At 35.4% G+C, this 19,285-nt stretch overlaps 1 protein-coding gene across 4 annotated transcripts in view; it reads left to right on the plus strand.

Moving 5' to 3' along the window:
* The window catches only part of LOC127865156 (protein mono-ADP-ribosyltransferase PARP14-like), a 245,098-nt gene that overhangs the window by 71,671 nt on the left and 154,142 nt on the right, over positions 1 to 19,285 (plus strand). For 3 of the 4 annotated variants that reach the window (XM_052405047.1, XM_052405045.1, XM_052405046.1), the window contains exons 20-28: positions 32 to 193; positions 325 to 390; positions 561 to 740; positions 2,961 to 3,125; positions 6,648 to 6,853; positions 10,666 to 10,784; positions 13,701 to 13,874; positions 18,197 to 18,306; positions 18,963 to 19,105. The exons of the other annotated variant lie outside the window; for it this stretch is intronic. In XM_052405047.1, the coding sequence (XP_052261007.1) occupies positions 32 to 193; positions 325 to 390; positions 561 to 740; positions 2,961 to 3,125; positions 6,648 to 6,853; positions 10,666 to 10,784; positions 13,701 to 13,874; positions 18,197 to 18,306; positions 18,963 to 19,105 (1,325 nt within the window). The remainder of the gene's footprint in view (positions 1 to 31; positions 194 to 324; positions 391 to 560; positions 741 to 2,960; positions 3,126 to 6,647; positions 6,854 to 10,665; positions 10,785 to 13,700; positions 13,875 to 18,196; positions 18,307 to 18,962; positions 19,106 to 19,285) is intronic. 4 annotated transcript variants of the gene reach the window in all.

Genomic DNA, 19,285 nt, shown 5'->3' on the forward strand with positions numbered 1-19,285 from the left:
TTTAAATACTGGAAATTATTTGTTCTGATAGACAGCGAGAATGAACACCTGTACGAAGAATTGCCATTTGCAAAGGACTCAAACAACTTTACTATTGGAAATGTTCAAATAAAGGTCATGCAGGGTGACCTAACGAAGGAGGCAGTGGATTGTATTGTAAACAGTTCAAATGAGACTTTTGATCTTAAAAGAGGTAAGTTTATTTAAAGCTTTACTATACTGACAATGGACAGGACTATAGTTTGTTTGGAATATTATGTGTATTTCACATTAAATGCTGATGCATATATATTTTACTTGTACAATCAAACTGATTTTTTTTAGGAAAAGTTTCCCAAACCCTCGTCAAAATTTGTGGAGACAAGCTTGTAAAGGAGGCTCATTCGAAGCGTATGTTGTTATTTTTATGCTGCTTTGTTTACTTCAGATTATGTTTAATTCTTTATCATATGTGCTTAGTATAACCTTTTTTCAAATTTCTATGTATGCATGTGCTTATGTTGTAACAAACTTGTCATTTTATCCCACAATAAGTGTCATATTACGTATTATATTTACAGAAAAGGAAATGAAAAAAGAAGGATTGGCCATTACCAAGGCTCATCCACTGGCTTGCAAAAACATATTGCATGTTGTAGCAAAGGAAACTGCACAGGAATGGAAACAAGTCGTCGTAAAATGTCTTAAGAAGGCTAAGGGTGAAGGTTATCAAAGCATTGCTTTCCCAGCCCTAGGCACAGGTGTGAATAAACCATTTTGATAAATACCTCAAAACTTATAATAAGTTCAAAATATAATTAGCTTGACTATTCACCAAATGGTCAGAACTATAATACTCACCTTAATGTTGGTGTCATTGGCAACTGCGTAATGCTCTGGTCAAGGTAAACGAGCAAACCTCTTCATGTCAGTGTTTCTACTATAGGTATTCCATTGAAAATACGCATGTTTTTTTGGTCATTGTGCAAAGTCTTTGACCACATTTTACAACTCTGACCTGCAATTTAGCAGAATTATATCCCCTTGTTATGCCCTTGGTAGGGTGGCATATAGCAGTCTTTCCGTCTCCATCCGGCATTCCGTTTTCTGGAGGTATTTTACTCAAGGCGTTCAGATATTAAGCTGATTTTTTGTATAGGTAGCTTTTAGGCAGATTAAGGATGTGATTGTAATTTAGGCAGGTTTGGTCAAGATCATTGTTATTAAAAATTGAAAATTGATTCCGCTCAAAACCATGACATAAGATAGAGGTATTGTGCGTTTATTTGGTGTGCAGCTACCTTAGGTGTTGACCTTGGTCTCAAAGTTTATAACATTCAAGGAAATTTATTTGTAAACGTTGAGCATTTAGTTTCCTGGCTTCTTGTTTTAATTGATTAACTTTCAGCTTTTAGTTCATATGTACTATCATATAACTACTAAATATATCCAACATGTATTTGTGGTCTTTTAATCAGGTGACTGACAGTAAATGTACATTTAATTATCAAAGCAGAAGAATAGTGTAGTGCACTGTTGTGGAACAGCTCTTTTGTGATGGCCCTTTGTCTGTCTTGCTGCTGTCGTGCGTCATCAACATTTGCCTTGTTAGCACTCTAAAGGCCACATTTATTGTCCAATCTTGTTCAGAAGATTTGTCTCAATGATATCTTGGAAGAGCTCAAAAATGGTTCCAGTTGCTCCAGAATGGTTCCAGAACAACATGGCCTCCAGGGTGCAGGGCATTTTTTCTTAAATGGCTGTAGTAAAACCTTGTTAACACTCTAGAAGTGACACTTATTGTCCAATCTTCCTGAAACTTGGTCAGAACATTTTTTCTAAAGATATCTTGAATGAGTTTGAAAATTGTTCCAGTTGGTTGAAAAACATGGCTGCCAGGGATCGGAGCATTTTTCCTAATATGAAACTTGGTCAGAACAGTTTTCCTAATGATATCCTAGATAAGTTGGCATATGGTTCTGGTCTGTTGAAAATCATGGCTGCCAGGGGGCTGGGTATTTTTTCCTTAAATGGCTAGTGTTAAACCTTGTTAACTCTCTAAAAGTCACATTTATTGTCCAATAGTTATGAAATTTGGTCAGAACATTTGTTCTTTTGATAGCTTGGCTGAGATAAAAATGGTTATGGTTGATTGAAAAATATGGAAGCCAGCAGGCTGGGCATTTTTATGTCCCCCACCACTATAGTGGGGGACATATTGTTTTTGCCCCTTCTGTTGGTTTGTTTGCTCCAACTTCAACATTTTGCCATAACTTTTGCAATATTGAAGATAGCAACTTCATATTTAGCATGCATGTGTATCTCATGGAACTGCACATTTTGAGTGGTGAAAGGTGAAGGTCATCCTTCAAGGTCAAAGGTCAAATATATAGCTTCAAAGCGGCGCAGATGGGGACATAGTGTTTCCGACAAACACATTTCTTGTTCCTTTTATGGCTATATTAAAACCTTGTTATCACTCTAGAAACTCTAGAAGTAACATTTTTAGTCAAATCTTCATGAAAGTTGGTCTGAATATTTGTTCTAATGATAATCTGGGCCGAATTCAAAAATGGTTCCTGTCGGTTGAAAAACATGAAAAAAATGGGGGGCATTTTTCCCTATTGCTTGAGTAAAACCTTTTTAACTATCTAGACATCACATTTATGGTCCAATCTTTATGAAACATGGTCAGAACATTTGTTCCAATGATAGCTCTCGGCAGAGTCAAAAAAATGGTTATGGTTTGGCAGGGCATTTTTCCTTATATGGCTATAGTAAAACCTTGTTAACTCTTTAGTTGATATTTTGGCCTGGTAAAAAAAAGTTTCAGAACACCTCAAAAGATGTGAGAGCAGTTCAGTTCCCTGAAGTCTCAGGTGAGCGACTGTGGGCCTCTTGCCCTCTTGTTTATTTTATATTAATACATGCTGATGAAGCATGATCAGTCAGTAATAAAATGCCATGTATTGTACTTACAGGTATGAATATCAGTGCTGCAGAGACAGCCCGTGCAATGTGCCAGGCTGTGAAAGTGTTCGCAAATGAAGGATGTGGTTCATTGACAGATGTAAGATTTGTTATCTTCCAGAAAGAGATGGTCGATGATTTCAAACATGAAGCCCAGCGCTCCCAAGGAATGACAGGTTCAGAACATGTTTTTTTTTTTAGTATTTTGATCTATATTAAAAGGAATTGCACTACATTTTAGCTTCAGTCACAGCCTTCATGCAGAGATTGAATGTTTTGAGTCAACCATTGAATGATGGAAGATTAAAATACACTGCAACTCCAGTATATCGCAGTCCAATATATCGTGATGTCCAATGTATCACGAGTCGGCGGTGGACCCCATTTTTTCACCCACTTTAAATGTCTCCTACCGGTTTTACCGGATGGGACTTGTGGTTTGCGCTCTGTGGGTCTGTGAGTCTGTCACACTTTTCTGGCACCTGCGATAACTTTGAAAGTTCTTCATATTTTTTCATGCAACTTGAAACATGGTCAGATGGCAATATGGAGATTATGCACGTCTTTTCATTTTGTTCCTACGTCAATAATTCTGGTTGCTGTGGCAACAAATAGACTAGGAATATTGCTGAAAATGGTGGATCCTGCACACTCTTCTGGATCCTGCGATAACTTCAAAGGTTCTTCATATTTTTTCATGAAACTTGAAATATGGATAGATGGCAATATGAACACTATGAACGTCATTTCATTTTGTTCCTATGTTAAAAATTCTGGTTGCTATGGCAACGAATATAAAAAATAAAATGAAATTTCTGACAATGGTGGAGCCGTTAGGGGACATATATTGTGTGGCAATAGTCTTGTTTGATTTGTAATCCGACATTCATAAATTTAGTTTGGTCCAGATTGTTTGCCTTCTTTGTGCATCGTATTCATGCTTGTTTACTACTACAAACGGAAACCCAACTTGCCCAACATCAAAGGTAATTTTGCTTGCCACTTTTCACCTATTAAATTTGCTTTGAACTGACATGATGCCAGCTGTCAATCACTTTCTTCTTGGTCGTATCAGCCAATCAGCGCTCAGGCTACCAAAAACACACAGTCCCCACATAAAGGTGTATACTATAACTGTAAATTTCACAGATCAATACTTACCTATCTCAACAACATTTGCACATTAGATACAGCGTAAACAACATGTTTTTAATAAAGAGGAAAGGTTTGCTCAGTTTTATTCTCTACCAATTTTTCATCCAAAATTAAAGATTTTAGAGAGAGTTGTCTCCCATGCGGCAAGAAGTTTTTATTCAGAATTCAAATATGAAAGCCCATGCTTTCCAGGAGGAAGAATGGTGTGATATTGCACATGAGCTCATTTTTTTGCATGCTTTTATACAGTACAAATAATTACAGGAAATACACGATGAGTTTTTATTTGTGGCTAGATTTTGTTATATGTCCTGAACAATAAAAATTGACAATGCTTTTGGCAGTTTATTATACGCATTTTAAAATACTTTTATGGAATGTTTTTATGTTATACATATGTATTAAACATAGATATTACACAAAATTCAATAAGGTACGTAAATAACGTGTTTTGAAATTGGCCAACTATTCTAATACATATATCTCACCTCCTACAAAAATGACATAATCAGATTGGCTCAGAGCAGTCAGGTATATTCATGGTGTATTTTCCATACACCCCAAGTAATTTCCAAACACCCGAGTGATCGAGAAGTTGGTTGAGATATAATCTTTACACAGTTAGTATCTGATGATGTATGGGATATACACCCTCAGTACTTTTATACCATCCTCGAGCTTACATGCATGAATGACCTGACAAGTTAAATCATGGGCCTGGTATATCGCGATTATAAAGTCCAGTTATGTAGACAATGCCTATGTTTTGCATGAAATAAGAACAAGTTACAAACTATTATCTCTCTAGATCAGCACAAATTATCAAGGTTTAACTATTTAGTTTTTATTTTAATTTAGAGGTAATTGCCCATTATTTAAAAAAATCCCTTTTATTAGACTTACATATAAAAGCTTTTGTGCGCAGCGCAACTTCTCAAACATTGCGCTTGCAATTGTATTAAATTTTTTAGAGATAATAATCTGCAAGTGCTACTGCGCTTATTGTCTATGTTTTATCATGGTTGCTTTTTTTCTAAAGAAGTTAATGACCATTGTTTATTATTACATTGACAAGCTTCTGTGCTTAACTCCTGCTAAACTATAAGCTGACTATAAACCCTGCCCCCCCCCCCAAAAAAAAAATCGTAAGCGTTTGTCTATCAATTTGTGGCACAATGGCACTTGGTTATTTTTAGTTCATATTTCATATTTTAAGGTGGAATGTTTAACATATAGCCATAAATAATAACTTTGACATGCATGTAAGGAATGTAAAATGTCTAATTAGCACAAATGTTAACCTATATTTGACAATATGTTATTTGCAGAAACTAGATTGCTAGTTCTAAGATCAAGATAATATATCAAGGTCAAAGTTAGAAAAATAGCATTTAAATACTAAATTAGGGTTTGTTTAAGCTATGTTTTCTTCATGTATTTCAGGATTTCAAAATAACTTCGCAACAATGTTACTTTTTATCAGACGCTGTGTTTCACATAAAATCCAGACATTAATCAAGGTTAAGGTTATACTTTAAGGTCAAAGGTCAAATAATATTGTAATGCTTACAAATGGCTTCTTTGATATATATTTTCCTCATTTATTAAAGTATTTGAAAACAACTCGATGCATATGTTTCATAGATAAGACAGTGTTTCACACCAAATGATTTTAAATGATTGTCATACTTTAAGGTCAAAGCTAGAAAAATATAATTTCAACAAATAGGGCTTGTTTGATCTATATTTTAATTATGTATTAAAGGACTTCTTAATATTATGTCACAAATGCAAATCTATATCTTGATGAAACTGGGTCAAATTGTTTATACTTTATTAAGGCCATGTTTTAATCTGAGTCAATTAGGGTAAAAAAACTTTGTCGCCAGGTCAATTAAGTGTCTGTGACCTTAAGTGAGTGCTTAAGGGAAATCATGGCTCTCTTGTCTTCTTGAAAAAGCAATCACAAATTATTACTTTACCCTGTTAACTCAAATAATACCACTTGTTGTTGTATGAACAGACTTAAATTATTTCAGTATAATTTCAGCATTTCACATTATTCATGTCTGATATATGTTTAAATTTATTTTTGATTTTATCATACAAATAATTCTAAAGCCATGCTAAAGACTGTTACATGGTCAAACATCATGCAAATTAAAAACACTTACCACTTATGACCACGATGAAGCAGTCGACAGAGTTTGCATTTATCACCTGTCTGCCAACTTCAAAATTAAAGGTCAAACTAAGGGGTTAAAATTATGAGCCAGCTTGATTTTTGATCATATTGGAGTTTTGAGAACAAATTGGAGTGTAGGGGCATCCATGCTCAATATGACCCTTGCGTTGTTTTGTCAAGTGCAGCCTTTTAATATCCGCAAGGATTAACTGTCATTGCATTATTTATTCAGTTATGTCCCATTTTATACTTCAATTGTCAATGTGGCAGATCTTGTGTTTTTCAAATTTTGCCAAATTAAAATAAAATAAGAATTATTAATGTAAATATCATTGTCTTTTATACATTATAATTTCAGGTACTAACAGAAAACCATCCATGACTGCTGCAAGAGCACAGCCAAGAAACACGTCCACTAACGCAAATTCTGTGTGCCTTATTATTCACGCTATGGAAGTATCGGACATAAAACAAGCCATTGATAAGATAGATGCCTTGATTGACGGAGAGGTCTCAACTACTCGTTTAACTGACTCAATTATACAGCGGTTGGATGAACGACAGGTATTAATTGTTTAATCATATTTGTTAAATGTGCATTCCGTCCGAAACTTTGTCCAGAGCATAACTCCAAATCAATTCAATAGATTTACTTTAAACTTAGAATATAAAAAGATGGCAACTAGGAGAAGTGCAGTGACCAAGAACCATAACTCTACATACCTTAGTTTTTTAATTATCTCCCTTTATATAATTTCAAAGTTAATTTTTGTCCGGAGCATAACTCTAAATCTAATGAAGGGATTTACTTGAAAATTGAAATATTAACAGATGGCATAACTTATGCTTCGTACAAAAATTTACTTTGAAATTAAATAAAGGGAGATAATTAAAAATCTAAGGTAGATAGAGTTATGGTTCTTCGTCACTGCACTTCTCCTACTTGCCATAACTCTAAATCTACTATATGGTCCATCATTTACTTGAAACTTGAAATATAAACAGATGGCAAGTAGGAGAAGTGCAGTGACTAAGAACCATAACTCTATCTTCCTTAGTTTTTGAATTATCTCCCTTTATTTAATTTCAAAGTAAATTTTTGTCCGGAGCATAACTCTAAATCTTTTGAAGGGATTTACTTGAAACTAGAAATATAAACAGATTGCAACTAGGAGAAGTGCAGTGAACATGAACCATAACTCTTTCAGCCATAGTTTTTAGCTCACCTGAGCACAATGTGCTCATGGTGAGCTTTTGTGATCGCTTTTTTTTCTGTCGTCCGTCGTGCGTTGTGCGGCGTCAACATTTGCCTTTTTAACTCTCTAGAGGCCACATTTATTGTCCAATCTTCATGAAATTTGGTCAGCAGATTGGTCTTAATGATATCTTCGATGAGTTTGAAAATGGTAACGTTTGCTTGAAAAACATGGCTGCCAAGGGGCGGGGCATTTTTCCTTATATGGCTATAGTAAATCTTGTTAACTCTCTAGAGGCCACATTTATTGTCCGATCTTCATGAAACTTGGTCAGAAGATTCATCCCAATAATATCTTGGACGAGTTTGAAAATGATGCCAGTTGGTTGAAAAACATGGCCGCCTGGGGGTGGGGCATTTTTCCTTATATGGCTATAGTAAAACCTTGTTAACACTCTAGAGGCCACAATTATTGTCCAATCTTTATGAAATTTGGTCAGTAGATTGGTCTCAATGATATCTTGGATGAGTTCAAAAATGGAAACGTTTGCTTGAAAAACATGGCTGCCAAGGGGCGGGGCATTTTTCCTTAAATGGCTATATATGGCTATAGTAAAATCTTGTTAACTCTCTAGAGGCCACATTTTTTGTCCGATCTTCATGGAACTTGGTTAGAAGATTCATCCCAATAATATCTTGGACGAGTATGAAAATGATGCCGGTTTGTTGAAAAACATGGCCGCCAGGGGGCGGGGCATTTTTCCTTATATGGCTATAGTAAAACCTTGTTAACACTCCAGAGGCTACATTTATTTTCCAATCTTCTTGAAATTTGCTCAGAAGATTTGTCTCAATGATATCTTGAATGATTTAAAAAATGGTTACCTTTGCTAGAAAACATGGCTGCCATGGGGCCGGGCATTTTTCCTTTTATGGCTATATATGGCTATAGTAAAATCTTGTTTACTCTCTAGAGGCCACATTTATTTCCAATCTTCATGAAACTTGGTCAGAAGATTCATCCCAATAATATCTTGGACGAGTTCGAAAATGATGCAAGTTGGTTGAAAAACATGGTCACCAGGGGTCGGGGCATTTTTCCTTATATGGCTATAGTAAAACCTGGTTAACACTCTAGAGGCCACATTTATTTTCCAATCTTCATGAAACTTGGTCAGAAGATTTGTTCCTATAATATCTTGTTATCTCAGTTGAGCGACTTTGGGCCTTTCAGGCCCCCTTGTTTAATTATCTACCTTTATTATTTTTTATTTTTTTTATATATTTTTTTGATTATACATGTAGTTTTAAATTATATTTAATTTAATTTCATAGTAAATATTTTAGCTTTTCAAATTATAATATCTCCCTTTATCTAAATTTTCACTAATATTTTAATTTGAACTCTGAAGTATTCACTGTAAAATGAATAGACGAGTTTAAGGAATAATACAGTGATCAAGTGATCAATACTGTTTAAAGAGGCCTTTTCACGTTTTGGTGAATTGACAAGATTAAAAAAAGTTGTTTCAGATTCGCATATTTTCATTTTAGTTGTGAGGAAATAGTTATACTGAACATTTACCTTGCTCTAAAATATCCATTATATGCATCTTCTGTCGATTTGAAAACCTGAAAATTATAATGCGTTGCAACGCGAAACGATTGAATTATTTGGAAAGTTCTGTTGTTGTCGTTATATTTTGGGAAAGTGCGAGGATTGCATCCCTTCATAGCATGAGCACTGATGGTCGAGCGGTCTAAGCGAGAGACTTTTTACTCCAGGGGTCAGTGGTTCGAGCCCAGTTGAGGGTTATTTTTTTTTTCTTTATATTATCCCCCGCCAAAGGCGGAGGGATATTGTTTTGGCGTTGTCCGTCCGTCTTTCCGTCCGTCCGTCTTTCAGTCCGTCCGTCCAGCACTTTTGTGTCCCGAGCCATATCTTGGAAGTTCTTTGGCGGATTTCATTGAAACTTGGTATGAGTATATATATGGATAAGAGGATGATTCACGCCAAATGGCATTGTACACCATCTGTTAATAACACTTATGTGTCCAGAAGCGTATTGGTGGGGGATATCAATTCAACGAATTTGCTTGTTTTATTTTTTTTCTTGTTGTTTTTTTACTGGAGATTTTTAGGTCAAATGTTCAAATTTATCAATATAAAGCATTTTATGACAAGCTTCAATACATGCCAAAATCTGTGAAAAGGCCCCTTTAAAGTCTTCTTTTTTAATTACCTCCCTTTTCATTACCATAATTATATTTTATTCTCTACAGCATAACTCCAACACTATATTACTAATTGATCCTTGAAATATAAATAGATGACACTGTTGCCATGTTTTACAAATATTATTGTACTCTCTAGAACAAACACATTTCAGCAGGGATTGGTCACTACTGTGACAAGCTCTTGTTTACCAAAACAGAAAACAACTTTCTTTCTGTGTTATAAATGTATTTCCAACGTAGATTTTTTCCAAACAAAATTATAGTCCTCAAATAAATATATGGGGGAAAATGAAAAAAAAAAGTAATCAGTGGTTACATATATATATTTTTTTATCAACATTATTGATGGTATTCACAAAATGAACCTCTTTAAAGAAACATGGCATATTGCTTTGCACCCGTTGGTTGGTCTGTAAGTAAACCATTTTGTTTCTGTGCGATATCTAAAGAATGCTGACCTACGATAATGCAAATTGGAATTATGGTTAAATTGAATTAGAAGAAGACGTTTCCTCATTATTTAAAGAATGCTTTTAGCTATGATCATGCAAATTGGTATGACAAGTGATTTAAGAGGAATGAAAGAGATTTGTTGATTTTTAGATCAATAAGACCAAGATCATAACTTAAAAGTCATAAGAGTATTATCAATGTTGAAGTCAACAGGTCAAAGTCACAGAGACTTGTAACGTGAAAACGGTTCCCATACAATTTCTAATGAATGCTTTGACCTAGGATCATATAAATTATTATAAATTATGCTGCTTGGTTTTGAAGGAAGAAGACCTGTCTCGATTTGTAGATCGACAGGTCAAAGTTCAAGGTCATAGGGCATGCAATATGAAAATATCTTGTAACAATTGCACATTTACACTACGCTTCATGTAGGTGGGTGGGGAGGCGTACATGTTTAACAAACATCTCTTGTAAATGTGTATTATAGGAAGATGCATTAAGAAGGATTGCAGAGAAACACAATGTGGACTATAGACCCAGCAGCAATGGAGTAGAAATTGTTGGAATGATGGCAAATGTAATCAACGCCAGCTCTTTGATGAATAAGTAAGTCTTCTTGTTCATTAGCTCATCTATTTTAAAAAAAATAATTATGAGCTATTGTCATCACCTTGGCGTCGGTGTCGGCGTCGGCGTCCGGTTAAGTTTTGCGTTTAGGTCCACTTTTCTCATAAAGTATCAATGCTATTGCATTCAAACTTGGTACACTTACTAACTATCATGAGGGGACTGGGCAGGCAAAGTTAGATAACTCTGGCTTGCATTTTGACAGAATTATGTGCCCTTTTTATACTTAGAAAATTAAAAATTTTGGTTAAGTTTTGTGTTTAGGTCCATTTTATTCCTAAAGTTTCAAAGCTATTGCTTTCATACTTGCAACACTTACTAACTATCATAAGGGGACTGTGCAGGCAAAGTTATGTAACTCTGACTGGCATTTTGACAGAATTATGTGCCCTTTTTATACTTAGAAAATTGAAAATTTGGTTAAGTTTTGTGTTAAGGTCCACTTTTTTCCTAAAGTATCAAAGCTATTGCTTTCATACTTGAAACACTTACTAACTATTGTAAGGGGACTGTGCAGGCAAAGTTATGTAACTCTGACTGGCATTTTGACGGAATTATGGGCCCTTTATACTTGAAAATTTGGTTAAGTTTTGTGTTTTGGTCCACTTTACCCCTAAAGTATCATAGATATTACTTTCATACTTGGAACACTCGCAAACTATCATAAGGGGACAGTAAGGGCAAGTTGCATAACTCTGGTTGTCATTTTTACGGAATTATGGCCCTTTTTTGACTTAGTAACTTTGAATATATGGTTACATTTTGTGTTTAGATCCACTTTACTTCTAAAGTATCAAGGCTATTGCTTTTAAACTTCAAATACTTTCATGCTAACATGAGGGTACTGTACCTGGCAATTTGAATTTTACCTTGACCTTTGAATGACCTTGACTCTCAAGGTCAAATTATTAAATTTTGCTAAAATTGCCATTACTTCTTTATTTATGATTAGATTCGATTGATATTTTGATACAACAGACTCCACCCAAACCATCACCCACGCACCCCCCCCCCGAATCCCCCCCCCCCCCCCCCCCGAATCCCCCCTCAATCACCCCCCCCCAATTCACACTATACCCCCCCAACCCAGAAAAATAATTTTTATGCCCCCGGTAGGGTGGCATATAGCAGTTTAACTGTCCGTCAGTGTGTCAGTCAGTCTGTCCGTCTGTCCGAAAAAAACTTTAACATTGGCCATAACATTTTCACTTTTGAAGATAGCAACTTGATATTTGGCGTACATGTGTATCTCATGGAGCTGCACATTTTGAGTGGTGAAAGGTGAAGGTCATCCTTTAAGGTCAAATGTCAAATTTATGGTGTCTGTCCGTCCGAAAACTTTAACATTGGCAATAACTTTTTCAATATTGAAGATAGCAACTTGATATTTGGCATGCATGTGTATCTCATGGAGCTGAACATTTTGAGTGGTGAAAGGTGAAGGTCAAGGTCATCCGTCAAGGCCAAATGTCAAATATATGGCGTCTGTCTGTCGAAAACTTTAATGTTGGCCATAACTTTTTTAATATTGAAGATAGCAACTTGATATTTGGCATGCATGTGTATCTCATGAAGCTGCACATTTTGAGTGGTGGAAGTTCAAGGTCAAGGTTATTCTTCAAGGTCAAAAAAATAATAATTTCTAAGCGGCATTCTCATGAAGCTGCACATTTTGAGTGGTGGAAGTTCAAGGTCAAGGTCATCCTTCAAGGCCAAGGTCATCCTTCACGGTTAAAGGTAAAAAAAAATAATTCAAAGGGGCGTTCTCATGAAGCTGCACATTTTGAGTGGTGGAAGTTCAAGGGCAAGGTCATTCTTCAAGGTCAAGGTCATCCTTCAAGGTCAAAGGTAAAAAAAAATAATTTCAAAGCGGCGTTATCATGAAGCTGCACATTTTGAGTGGTTGAAGTTCAAGGTCAAGGTCATCCTTCAAGGTCAAGGTCATCCTTCAAGGTCAAAGGTAAAAAAAAAATATATAAAAATTCAAAGCGGCGTTATCATGAAGCTGCACATTTTGAGTGGTGGAAGTTCAAGGTCAAGGTCATCCTTCAAGGTCAAACAATAAAATAAAAAAAAATCAAAGCGGCGTTCTCATGAAGCTAAACATTTTGAGTGGTGGAAGTTCAAGTTCAAGGTCATCCTTCAAGGACAAAGGTCAAAAAAAAATATTTCAAAGCGGCGTTCTCATAAAGCTGCACATTTTGAGTGGTGGAAGTTCAAGGTCAAGGTCATCCTTCAAGGTCAAAGGTAAAAAAAACAAACAAAATTTTTTTTCAAAGCGGCACAATAGAGGGCATTGTGTTTCTGACAAACACATCTCTTGTTTTTTTTTCAAACATGGTTAAAAAAACACAAATATTTATATTTATTATTTTATTTTTTAAATACCGTCGAACCATCCCACCCAAGAATCCCCCTCCCCCCCAAAAAAAAATTATTTTTTTTTTGCATGTTTTTTTGCATTTTTGGAAGATAATGTAATAAATGACCACACCCCCACACTATACACCCCTCTCCACTCCACCCCTCCCTCCTTTGTCATTGAAATTGAGATAGGTCCCTGCACCTTTAAAAAGAAAAATAGATGAGCGGTCTGCACCCGAAAGTTGGTGCTCTTGTTTTATAATTGTTTTAATCAAATGGGCCTATTGCATGTCAAATCAACTTGCTCATTTCCTTTTTATCAAGTTAAATTTCTTTGTCTCATCAGACCTTTATGACTTGTCATATATGTTTTGTCAAAAGTGAAATCGCCATTTATTTAATTACGTGGTAACTTTCCACCAATGCATTCTGGACTTTGATATCTGTTCATTTGTATAACGTTTGGTGAACACAATCAAATTTTTTTGTGCTGTTTCTAATGCAAATTAGACAAGTATCTGTGTTTTATAGAATAGTAAAGGATGCAATACAGATTGAAAATGACAAACAGGCAGCCATGATCTTGAAAGACGTTGTGCAGTGGTACTACATAGATGAAGGTGATGAACTAATTGCTTATGAGCTCAATCTCAACTACAAAATAGAAAAGGCATTCAAGAATCAAGCCAGCATATTTGAGTATAAGTAAGTATTATTACCATCTACATTGTGTGCAGTTGTATGAGATGGTTTCGCAATTTTGGGGTTTTTGTGGTGTTACTGTGTGGTCTTCGAGTACTGGTGGTATATACACCCTCACGAAGTTTGGAGTCTTTGTGTTGGTTGGTTTTTTATGTCCCCCACTATAGTAGTGGGGGACATATTGTTTTTGCCCTGTCTGTTGGTTGGTCTGTTGGTTGGTTGGTTGGTCTGTTTGCGCCAACTTTAACATTTTGCAATAACTTTTGCTATATTGAATATAGCCACTTGATATTTGGCATGCATGTGTATCTCATGGAGCTGCACATTTTGAGTGGTGAAAGGTCAAGGTCATCCTTCAAGGTCAGAGGTCAAATATATGTGGCCAAAATCGCTCATTTTATGAATACGTTTGCAGTATTGAAGATAGAAACTTGATATTTGGCATGCATGTGTATCTCATGGAGCTGCACATTTTGAGTGATGAAAGGTCAAGGTCATCCTTCAAGGTCAGAGGTCAAATATATGTGGCCCAAATCGCTTATTTTATGAATACTTTTGCAATATTGAAGATAGCAACTTGATATTTGGCATGCATGTGTATCTCATGGAGCTGCACATTTTGAGTGGTGAAAGGTCAAGGTCATCCTTCAAGGTTAAATATATGGGTCAAAATTGCTCATGTAATGTCACTTCTGCAATATTGAAGCTAGCAATTTTATATTTGAAATGCATGTGTATCTCATGGAGCTGCACATTTTGAGTGGTGAAGGGTCAAGGTCAAGGTCATCCTTCAAGGTCAAACGTCATATAGGGGGTCATTGTGTTTCACAAACACATCTTGTTGTCCTTTAAATTCAAGTCAACCTTTTATATTCAATCTATGTTAATTGTGAATTGGTGTGTATCATGTGGTGCATTGTCAAAAATAAGCTTGATGCTACTCTAAAAGCTACAGTTTTGGCTCAGTTTGGATCAGAATGTTTATATTGCCAATATTGACCCAAAGTTGGAATTTTGTTGAATATTAGGTGAAAAGGTAAAAGCTTAGAGCCTCCTTGTTTAATTTTAGAAGCCACATTTATGATAAAATCTTTTTGAAACTTGTTTAGAATGTTTATACGAACATTATCTAGGCCAAGTCCAAACTTGCTCTTAAGAAATATCTCTCAATTTGTCTTATCTGTCTGTCTTTGTGTCTGTCCGTTGCATGGGGTTTGTTCTGTTTCTACTAATATGACCTTAGAGCCTTAGAAGCATGCATGTAATAGATTCACGTACATGCTTTTAACAGCATAGCGATGACTTTAGTTAAATTAACAATTATCATTTTCATTTTGTTGGTTTTTATAAGACGCTTGTTATTACTGTTATGCAAATTGTGCATTTAAGCTATATAATTAAACATATTACACCTTGATTTACAGCTTCTTTATGAGATGTATAACTGATCAGGAATTTATAGGCTGAAAAAAGGGGGGTGTAAAGTTGCTGTATTATCTTTTGGAATTCTTATTTGAAGTGAATTTTCTCCATAATTGTTTCCCTCTTACTTGATTTTGTTCTGTCTGTCCTACTGCCCTTTTATTCCATCACACTTTCTTCCCACTTGAGATCTCATGACACTTATAAGCTTAATCTAATGAAACTTGATGTGCAAGATCTGTATTGGTGGACAGGCGGATATTAACAGCTCATTCCGGTCAAATGATTTGCAGTAATTATTACCATGAGTCATTTTATAATTGACCTTTTGTTGTTTCTGAATGAGAAATCAGGAAGTAATGATCAGATTTGATAAAACTTTATATGCACTTTCAGTTTAGGGTGGTAATGGAAATATGGTTGTTCTTCACTATTGATTTTTCTGGGAGTTATCACCCTTTGAATAAGAATTTCCTTTCTCGTTTGATCTCGAACACTAATGATCCAAGTTTTATGAAACTTTTATATGCTGCATCCCTGGGTGGACATGTGTATATTTTTAGGTAGTTCTACTCTTATACTCAATACCCGCAGTATTGTTACGGGTGGACATGTGCATATTGTCAGGTCGTCCTTGCTCAGTGAGCTTTCAGGGAGTTATTGCCCCTTTTATATTAGTTTGTTTCCACACAAGATCTCAAACACTATTGATCTGATTTTGATGGGAATTTATATGCAGTAACCCAAAAGGTTGTGAATGCTCTCTTTGTCGAGTCATTCAGCGCGAATGATTTTTCAGGGAGTAATAATTTATTGTCCTTTGATTATTAATAAATGATTTTCTAATGAAATTTTACATATCAGTGCAAGATTTCATGAGCTGATGATTCTTATCGGATAACTATTTCTTAACAATATTCTTATCGGATGGACATTCCCATATCGTGATATCATTCGGCATCAGTGATTTTCGTGTGTAATTGGTATTGGAATAATGATAATTTGTTTGTGTTTGAGATCTCAGACACTCATGATCTGAATTTTAAACCTTATGTACAGCATATTTAGAACATATTGGCTTATCATTCCACTCCCATGTTAGGTCAATGTCATTGTTTTGGTCGATTGCTTTTTCAAATAGTTTTTTTGCCCAATTTCTATGTGTTCAATCAACCAGTACATTGACAAAGCACATCAAGGGCAAGCAAGTTACTCTGATTTTAATAAAGATTCAAATGGGATATATCTGATCACATAACTGAAATGTAGCTGATTTGACATAAAAATTAACCGTATTTTAATGAAGCCCATTTCAAAACTGGGTCCCTGGGCATGAAATCTAGGTCACTAGGTCAAATTAAAGAAAAAGCCTTTGAACACTCCAGAGGTCACATTTGTTGTCAGATATCCATGAAACTTGCTCAGAAGATTTGTCCTAATGATAAATTGATCAAGCTTAAAACTGGGTCACAAGGGATAAAAAACTAGGTTACTACTACAGAAGCAACATTAATTGCCATTTCATCTTGAAATCTGGACATTTGTCCCAGTGATATCTCGGTTGAGTTTAAAAATGGGTCATTAGGCTTTAAAAACTAGGCAACTAGTTAAAATTATTGAAGATGGAGGCGAATATCGTAGAGGTAAAATTTATTTTATAAATGTCATGAAACTTGGTCAGAGTGTTTATCCCAATGATATTTCGAATAAATTCAAAACTGGGTCATGTAGGGTCAAAACCTAGGTTTCAGACAATTTCTCCCAATTTTCAAAGCAAGGTCTTGCCTGTGTTTAAAACTGGGTCATGTGGGGTCAAAATCTAGGTAACTATGTCAAATTTAAGAAAAAGCCCATGAAAACTATCATTATGCAACATTTATTTCCCAATTTTCATGAAACTTGTTAAGAAGATTTGTGGAAATGATATCTTTGCCAAGTTCAAAGCTGGGTCATTTGGGGTCAGTGCCTTTTTCACTGGGTCAAATAAAGAAACCGTTTGCGCATTCTCTAGATGCCACATTTAATTACTCAACCTTCATGAAACTTTGTCAGAACATTTCTCCCAATGGTATCTCATATGAATTTAAAAATGGGTTGTATGGTGTGAAACAAGGTCACTCAGTAAAATAATAGAAAAAGCCTGTGAACATTAAAGAAATGATGTATGTTTGCACAATCATCAATAAACTTGCTCTGAAAATGTGTTGAAGTGATTCCTTTGCCAAGTGAAATATGGTTACTGTCCTTCAAAAAAACATGGCTGCCATGAGGAAGGTCCCATGTATTGCCTGATCTTGATAAACCGGGTGTGTGTATTGGTGCTGTTGAAAATTTGCCTGAGTTTTATCATGAGATTAGATAAGTCTATTGTATAACCTTGTGAATGCTTCCTGCTCAGAACAGTTAAAGTCCTTGGGGTCTCAGAGTTATTTTTCAATTTAAATGAAGGTATGAAGCTTGCATTGTTGGGAAACCTCTTCTTAAAACTGAACTGCATTTGCAGTCCTACAAAGCGGAATCCAGGTGTATTTTAGGCACTACAATGGCACTGTTAGGTTTGACAACAAGCAGAAAGTGGGTGCATGTTTGTCTTTCAGTTCAAATACATGCATATGTAACCCTTTACCACTTAGATATGTATTTTGATGCATTTGTAGTCCCATAGAAAGTTAATTTTAATTTATAAGACCTTTCTTACTAAATTAAATTTTAAAGACTTCATTTCCAACAGTTAGATACTTGTGAGCAGCAAACAGCATAAAACCTGAACAGACTGTTACGGGAAGGCTGTTCTGGTTTTATGCTGTTTGAAAATAGTCATTTTCACTTTGCTTCTGATGGGGAAAGGGTTAATATTGTTATATTTTACATGGCAACAAAGTTAGTTTATTTGATAATTTCAGGGAAGACAGTATGGATGTTGTCGTTGATTTCAATACATTGCAAGAATATGAGAAGGATGAAACGGATGACAACAAAAAAACAAAGATTGTTCGAAAGGATTTGATTCAAGGTATGGTTAAAAGTTTCCAAAAGATCTATAAACCCCTTCAAATGCCACTGATGATTTACATGTGAATTGATTGTGGAACCATGACCATATTCACCAACCCATTCTTTGAGAACCTATAGATTTACAGATAATACTTTTTTGGGGGAAATAGTTAAAACTATTTAATTCAGAAAATATTTATATGCCCCAGGTAGGGGCTGTCCATTTATCTTCTTGTCTGTCTGTCCGTCCGGCACTCCATTTTCCACTTTTTTCCTATTCGCTTTAAGATATTGACCTGATATTTGATGTGTGAATCTACCTACATGACTTACAGATTAAGTGTGAGTTTTGTTCAGGTCCATTGATTTTTGGCGAAGTCATGGGCCTTTGACTTAGACAATTTCTCTATAATAACCGTTTTCTGGAGTAGTTTTACAAAATGGTTTCAGATATTCAGCTGATTTTTGGTGTGGGAGTCTAACTACATGACTTACATATGAAGTGTGAGTTTTGTTCAGGTCCATTGATTTTTGGTGAGGTAACGAGCCTTGGACTTTAACAATTTTCTCTAAAATTGCTGCTGTGCATCTTCAAAGCCAGTAGGGGGCATTGGGTATCACAAATACATGTCTTGTTGTACATTATTTTCATTAAGCATTATATTTCTTTCATAGACAAATTGAATGAAATACCATCAGATTGGAAGGAAATGAAAGGAAATTACTTGGTGCATACCCTACTGACCACTGACCCTAGATACGTAACAATATCAACTACCTTCGCAGCGACGGCTGGTGCCAATTTTGCTATCCAAAAGGTAGTAGTATATGTATAACAATATTCATTGTAAGCGGTTCTGAATTATGTATATATCGAAAGTGGCTTAGCATATCATAAAAGTAATTTTGTAGTGTGCGTTTCCTGTGAAGGATTTGTATTGGTATGGATTAGGCAACAAGAAATGTACCCATGGCTGTTTTATGACTATGTTATGAAA

This window comes from Dreissena polymorpha, chromosome 1 (genome assembly GCF_020536995.1).
Source record: "Dreissena polymorpha isolate Duluth1 chromosome 1, UMN_Dpol_1.0, whole genome shotgun sequence".
Lineage (NCBI taxonomy): Eukaryota > Metazoa > Mollusca > Bivalvia > Myida > Dreissenidae > Dreissena > Dreissena polymorpha.